The 7632-nt window shown below is 46.8% G+C and overlaps 2 protein-coding genes across 2 annotated transcripts; one reads left to right on the forward strand and one right to left on the reverse strand.

Moving 5' to 3' along the window:
• Window positions 1–609: 609 nt before the first annotated feature.
• Window positions 610–1708, reverse strand: N7471_010411 (Cyclin-dependent kinase 1; the record flags this gene model as incomplete). Its single annotated transcript, XM_057283130.1, has 4 exons — window positions 610–850; window positions 907–1070; window positions 1129–1619; window positions 1672–1708. The coding sequence occupies 4 exons, from the start codon at window positions 1706–1708 to the stop codon at window positions 610–612; spliced, it is 933 nt and encodes a 310-aa protein (XP_057132109.1).
• A 3294-nt stretch (window positions 1709–5002) lies between these two features.
• Window positions 5003–5674, forward strand: N7471_010412 (uncharacterized protein; the record flags this gene model as incomplete). Its single annotated transcript, XM_057283131.1, has 2 exons — window positions 5003–5266; window positions 5315–5674. 2 exons carry the CDS (start codon window positions 5003–5005, stop codon window positions 5672–5674), a joined length of 624 nt encoding a protein of 207 aa, XP_057132110.1.
• Window positions 5675–7632: the final 1958 nt, after the last annotated feature.

Here is a 7632-nt window from a genome sequence, read left to right on the forward strand (position 1 = left end):
CCCACCCGTAGAATAAAAATCACGAGCCAGATGCTGCAGAAGGCTGGCACGGCGGCATGCGAATTCCCCGTATGCAACACCAAGTTTGCTAATGATCACACGTCAGATCTACTTGGTCCACGATCACTTATATGTCTGTGTCGGTTAAAAGGCCTTGTTAGTGGGCACAAGCTGGCAATATCCCGTCAGGTCTATTCACTACGTAAAGAGCACACACATGATTCGAACGTTGTAATCGCAATTAGGTTGTCACCGCCTTTCTCCTCCCGCCTACCGCCTGCTAGGACAAGCAGCGACGAACGATTTGAATCGACCCCTAAGACAAAGACACCGGTCCCAGTGAGCTCAGTGAGCTACCAACCCGCAATATTGACCGATGTTAAAATATAAACTCGAACCCATCGTTCGAAATAGGCATGTATACTTTACACCTATTCAACCTGTAACATTCAAATCCTGTCTTCTATACAACCGTAAGAAAACCAAGTCACAAAAATGTAAGACAAAAAAGCACGTCAAAGTAAGTCATCAACATCATTTGCAGCCCTCGAATGTAACTAAACAAAACAAAGACGTTCAAAGAATACTATCATTCCAATATGCATAGTGCTAGGTGCGTCCCGAGTAGTACGAGGTGCCCATTGGGAAATACGGGTGCATGCAGGCCTGTTTTGCAGAAAGACGGTGGACGGGGTCATATTCGAGCAGAGCCTGCAGAAGCTCCAAACCATCCCGCCGCAGGCCGGGCACAATGGGCGTACTAGGGCGCTTCCACTTGGGGAAGGTCATCTCGTAGGAGGGGAGCGAGGTAACGCCCGGCCACATCTCTTCATCTGGTGTACCGAGCACACTGCGACGGACATAATTAAGTTAATAAAGAAGTGGTAGCAACCAGAAAGCACCTACCGGAAGATCTTTAGGATCTCATCAATCTCCGAGTTCGCTGGGAACAATGGCTTGCCAGTCCACATCTCGGCGAAGATAGCGCCTACCGACCACATGTCGACACCAGTAGAGTAGTGGCGGTCTCCCAGAAGAAGCTCGGGGGAACGGTACCACAGTGTAACCACCTATAATGATGGTATCAGTAGGCCGACGTTGTGTCTGTCTCCAGATTTGGGTCCCAACCTCGTGGGTGTAACTGCGCAGTGGGCCCCCAAATGCTCGGGCCAAGCCAAAGTCGGCCAGCTTCAGATTATCCTTGTGGTCAATGAGCAAATTCTGAGGCTTCAGATCGCGGTGCAGAACACGATGGTTGTGACAATAACGGACACCCTCTACCAGCTGCGCCATTAGCCTTTGTGTTATGGCACCATCCAGACCTCGTTTAGCTGTCGTCTTAGGCCCATCCAAAGCAGCCTTGCCTCGTCCACTCTTCATGTAACTCTCCAGGTCAATGTCAAGGCACTCCATCACGAGGTAGAGGTCGTGCCCATCAGTATGAACAACGTTTAGCAATTGTACAATGTTGGGGTCGTGCAATTCTTTAAGGAGGGATATTTCGCGGATGGCAGTGCTAGGAACACCCTCATTCTCACCTCCTAAATAGATCTTCTTTAGAGCAACGACACGGTTTTGATGGCCAAGCTCGCGGGCCTTGTAGACCACGCCGTAGGCACCTAGGAAGTAAGTTGGAATGGTGTCCTTGTAAGCCGTGTCAATGACCAGTACCTTGACCGATTTTGCCTATTGTCCCGTATTTCTCCATTCTAAAGGCAGAACTGGATACTGTACACTAGCGATGTTGATCTTGTTGGCTGAGCGTCAGGTGCAGAGACGACGGGCTGGAGGCAGGTTGAATCGGGGCGGGGGAATGATGGAAGGACAAGGAAGGCCACGAGAGAAATGAAGCCGAATAGGATAGCGCTTAATCAAAGATAATTTTCCGGATTCAATAGTTGCAAGTAAGTATATTTCGATGATGGTGGGAGCAAAGATAAACAACACTCCGCGTTCACCAAAACCTCACTCATTGGGCCCGAGAGACAGGGATAGCCTCGCCCTAGTATTGGACAAAGACTGTCAACCGTTGGGAGGCAAAAGGTCAAGCAATGGCCTCGCATATGCCTCCACGGAAGGATCACCTCAGTTTCTAGTCAAGGAGAGCATATTGAAATACATTCGCCTCCCCCCGAACCTGCATTCTTGATCATGTGTTTTTTGAAACGCCTTGGTTCACTTTAGGCCCCGAGCCGTTGCAGCTCCAAAATCCCATATATCTTGGCAGCACGCTCGTCTTCATGGCCAGACTGATCTATTCATACCATTCGAAAAGCCTCACAACCAAGATTTCAATTGTGTTATTGTGCGGAGCGAGCAGTGGGGCCGCTAATTGGCTCTATCTGCATCGCAAGATAAATACTGAAATAGTGCATATCTTTTTAGATCAGCAGATGTGATATAGGTTCATCTATAGGGGCTTATAAGCCTATCTTCGCATTGAATATAACCGAAAGAAGAAGTAATAGATCCAATAACTGCTCAGAGCCTTTTCCGTCCTGGACGTGCCATGACATTAGGCTGCAACTAACGTTTGATTCACACTCGAGTGGAGTGGGCAGGTTTGTTTGACAACACAGGGTTTTTATGAACAGTCTGATGGCTGATGGTCTACCCATGCTCTTACGCATCCCAATAACCATGTTTGACCACAGGTATACTTTGAAATATATTGGTAGATATTTGGGTGATTTGGAAATATGTATAGAGTGAAGATGAAAAGAGATATCTCAATATACTATGGGGCGAATGGTAAACATCTGTCCCCCGATCCAGCCAGGATAAAAGGCCATCAGGGCCTAGAAGTTCGGAGCTCTATGGACGCTGGAGCAGGCGGTAGAGAGCTTGTATTCACAGGCCCCTTTTCCTTTTTCTCAGTGCTCTCTCTGGATAGCTCTCAGTTTTTAGGGTTTGGTGAAAGAGATGCAGCAAATTGGAAAGCTGTTGCAATATCTGAGGGCGGTTGAGCAGAACTTTTATGGCCGGCTAGCTACAGTCCTGACCGAGAATGGAGCCTTTGACCTACAATGTTCTATATAGGTTCGCTCGAAATCAGTTTCACCACTTTATTCTCTTCGGTTCTTCTTGAATCTTGGCTAGATCCACTTCAGTCTACATCTGGCCTAGCTTATCTCGCTCTATCGAATAGGAAAATGGCTGTGAGTAAGAGTCTGTCATTGACTAGCCACATTAGGCCTAGCGTAACTAAAAATATACACTCGAGAAACATTCAAAGAGAACAAAATGTTGAAACTGATTACGATCCGTCCTGTATGCGTGAGACGTTTATCTGAGCATACTTCCCTCAGTGCCCCTATGCCGTTTGCTTGTACTTCCGATAGACGCTTCAATTGTTTCTCAAGAGCGCCGATGACTAGTGGGGTAATATATAAATCGGTTAAGACAAGAGGCGATACAAGGGCAGGGCCAGACCGACCTTTGATTCCGGATGGTGCTAGAGGGATCGCAAAGTCTTTGAAAGAAACCCATTTCCAAATCCAAATCTTCATGGATATATCTCAAATAGTTTTCCAAAGCTATCCACCATGGCTCCCAATGCGCCAAATGCGCTTGTATACCTTTTCTTAAAGATCTTGTAGTAGATTCTGTGCTTCGTCGTCACGACCAAGACGGAAGGATAAGGCAAACCCTCGATGCTGGAGCAACTGAGCGCGTATTCTCGGACTGTTATCCATGATGCGCGACATTCTTTCTGCTGTGAGTGCGAGTTAACAACGTGGAGGCGGTTAGAGGGGTGCATTCCCTTACCCGCCTCACATTCCCTCTTGATTGCAGGGATGTGTGATATTTGCTCTTTTCGATGCCTCTCTTTGTCCTGTCTACTGGCTGTGTAGGTCTTTGCCAGAAATCTCGCATGGCTGCTTCTCATCTCATCCAGTGACTGACAGTGAAGTGCAAATTCTAGAGGAAGAAGAGCAGATCAGCCGGGAGAACGAGTGCGCCGAAGAGTGAGATAATCCCCACTATTGTCAGGTATATTGCTAAAGATTCAACAGCCAATGATAGAGTCATTAGCCGTACTATGCCCTCACGCGCCAAAAAATATTCCCTGCTCCAGAGAGTGTGGCCCCGATGGACCAAAAAGAGCAGAGAAAAATGGCGAGGGTTGGATGTGACTCAAGTTTTGTGCAAGCCAAGAATAAAATTTTCTATCGGATGTTGTACTATCACAATTGCCATTCCGAGCAATCAACTCCCTTTCCTGTCAGAAAACTATGTCCGGCCCAAGATGTGGCTCGCTGGAATATTTACCCTCGCCTTGGACTAAACATACATTGGAGGCGAATAGTGCGGACAGCATAGATGTCAGGATGCGGGCTTTTGGGAAACGGATTACGGCCCCCGCTCTGACGTTAATCGATGATGATTTATAGATGTATGTACACTTCTTTCATGCGCCAGTCCAACTTCCTTCGCAAATATATACATACTGCATCAGTAAGGAGTAGGTCCAGGTTAACTAGAGACGAGGTATCTTTAGGCGTGGCTTGTTCAATGGATCAGATCTCATGAGTTTCGGTCTAAGTGCCAGGTCATCTTCTGGCTTCCTATTCAGCTATCTCGGTATGGGCCTAACAAATATCTCATCCTTTAAGCCACTAGATGCAGCCAAACACTGAGATACATTCAGCTCTAGAGAAGCGAGTACCAAATCGCATGCACAATCCCCCCAATCATAGGGCTATGTGTTGAGTTATGTCCAATTACGGAAGGGAAACGTTATTGAGGGAATTTGCAAAATCTTATCAGAGTTGCTTGCACGAGCGACACCTTACGGCGTGGAAGTTGTGACCTTTGCGCAAGGTCTACTTTCGACCTTTACCTTAGTAGGCGATCGGTAGAATTTAGTCAGTACTACGAAATGATCCATATAAAAATACGATATGTCCTCAGAGCCTTCACCACGTTTCTTGCTACTGTTAATTCTTAGGCACACTTGTACAAGATTCCTGACCGAGGCCGAGGGAAAGGCAAGTTCGATATGTCGTTAGAGCGCTTTGAGAAGAAGCAGCTCATTTCCCCAAGGACTTTGCCAAATACCGAAGCAAGTGGGAGGAGCTTCCCCCTCAACCAGCCATCAGGCGACTATATGTCCTGGCCAAGCCCTATCAAGCGGCCTCCAGTCAAACAAGAGTCCTATGAAACAGTATCAACGCCGACCGGTGATGCTTCGTCTGGAGATATATGGTCTTTTGTTCCAGCATGGGTCCAGAACAGTTTCAGAGGTCCGCAGTTCGTTCCCGGCGTACGTAATCAGATTCATGGAATATTTCATATCGCTCACGCTCATTAGCATTTTATCCTAGTGGCCACCTCCCAGAGATCCCCATTGCTCAAATGGGAGGGCCCGGACATTATGAGTGCCTCAACTGGTATACACGATGTTTTCCAACACATAAGGGAGAAACTGGGAGTATACTGGATGGAGTGGATCGAACTACACATAACCGGATTCTCTCCACTGCACTTTCCTCCGCGACCAGCCTGGGGGCATGACCAAACTTTTCACGAAAACATCAGTACATATCTGTCCGACCGTGATGCTCTTGTAGCCGTGCGTGATGACATTATACGCTGCGATAAGGCCCACAATACTCCTTACGTTCAGGTAATCATCCGTGTTCCTCCACCACGTCTACGGTGGCTGGCGTAAACATAGACTCAAAGGACCAGCTATTTGTTTTGGAGAACTTGAAGGACGTGTAAATTTAGCTGTCTCGCCCGTCTTTCTACTGCTTGTTTTTTTTTTGAGACTTTGACGCACATGAAGCTCATTTGTTAAATTCTCAAGTTTGGCCTACTTCAAATTTGTGACCAACATCCTCGTTCTCACTAGCGTCCATCTTTAATTTACCAATAAATATTATTGACTAAGGCCAGTTCCCAGCAGGCACGTATCAAAACATCGCAGTGCTTGCATTTCCTCCGTGTGCGATCAAGATCAACCCTTGGGCGCTGCACACATATGCTCAAAGCAGAACAGGAAGCTTAAAGTCTTGAAATTTTGTGTAGCATGCTTTATAGAGGAAGATGCGCGTCTGCTTTTTTTATGTCATTTTAGACCTGCGTTGAGTGAGAAGTGCTTTCTCTTTGAGGCAAGCCCTGAGGTGGGCGGAAGCTTTCGAATAGAGCTGATGTATGTGTATCTGTAGACATGGCGTGCAATAGTGGTATAGAAGCGGCATTGTATAAAATTGACCAGCTCATTCTATTCGAAAGGCTTGTCCTGCACCTTTGGGCTCCCTAAAACATGCCGAGAAGCTCTCGCCTTGAAATATAGAACGTAAATATAGGATGCAGATCCAAAGAGCGAGGCCATTATGACACTTCTGCATGCAAAGAATAGGCAAATCGCCTGTCAGACCCTGTTCTGGGTAACTTAACGCACTATAGCTCAATGGATCAAATCGCGATTAATGTTCAGTCGCCATTGAAAATTCCTTTCTTTGGTTGTACATATGGCACATGCCCTAGGACCCGGGCAGACAACCTCCAAAATCAGACGCTCGGGATCGGCGCTTGTAACCACGACACACGGAAAGTCATTATCACGGAATATCATCAGAGTGAACTATATGTGCCAATCACGTCTGGGAATACCGGAATATCCAAACTGTCCCTTTGAGCTCGTAAATTCTCATGGGCTTGGAAATTTTAAAGAGCGCGATCTGCCTACTTGTCTGCCTATACCCGGCCCAAATGCTTGGCACAAAAACCCGATCGGGTTGTTGGGCCGCACCACACAAAACATAATTTCTATTAACCCACCATGTTAAATTCATTACCACCACCCCAAATATGACTCAAATATCTGAGGAAATGGAGGATCGCATTGAAATTGCCTTGCAATTATATGCCGAAATTGACAAACCAAAGATCGCTAAATTGGGGCGGGAATTAGACATTCCGTACCAGCTTCTACGAGGTCGGGCTCAGGGTGCAAAACCTCAAAATGGCCGTATAGGCCCATGCTAGAACCAAAGCAGGAGCAGGCATTAATTTATTGGATACATACATTAAATGCTGCCAATGCACCACCAACTGCCGAGATGATCCATGACTGCGCCGTCCAAATACTTCGCCGTCACAGTGTAGAGCGGGACATTGGTTATAACTGGGCATACCGGTTTATTAAGCTCCTTCCGATAAGTACCTCTATATTAAACAAAACCCAATGGAAAAAGATCGGATGGAAGCAGTTACACCTGGGCATTTAAATGCCTGGTACGATCGACTTGCTAATACCCTTCAGCAATATAAAATTCACTCAAGCCCACAACTAAAAGCATGGTTCCAAATTGGGTACGAAGAGGTGGTTCCGCTTTTGGCCTACGACGCTCCCAATACCATATGCTCCCGCCGAAGCTTACCGAATGGGATCACACCAAAGCAATTTCATTGAATTCTGTCAGCATCTAGTCTATTTTGGGGCTTGTATAATTATGCCCGCGTTGTCAAAAGCCACAGGTTGGTCAATTACACCCCTGATAGTGATTGATTTCAAAGCGGCCGACTCAGGGCATTCCAATTGGGAACTAGGCTACTGCGACAAAGAGCACAGGCGAACGATTGCCAATCGAGGCACAGTTGAAGAATATTACTACTCCGGGC

This window comes from Penicillium samsonianum (genome assembly GCF_028829775.1).
Source record: "Penicillium samsonianum strain IBT 33392 chromosome Unknown utg000006l_segment0_segment0, whole genome shotgun sequence".
Taxonomy (NCBI): domain Eukaryota; kingdom Fungi; phylum Ascomycota; class Eurotiomycetes; order Eurotiales; family Aspergillaceae; genus Penicillium; species Penicillium samsonianum.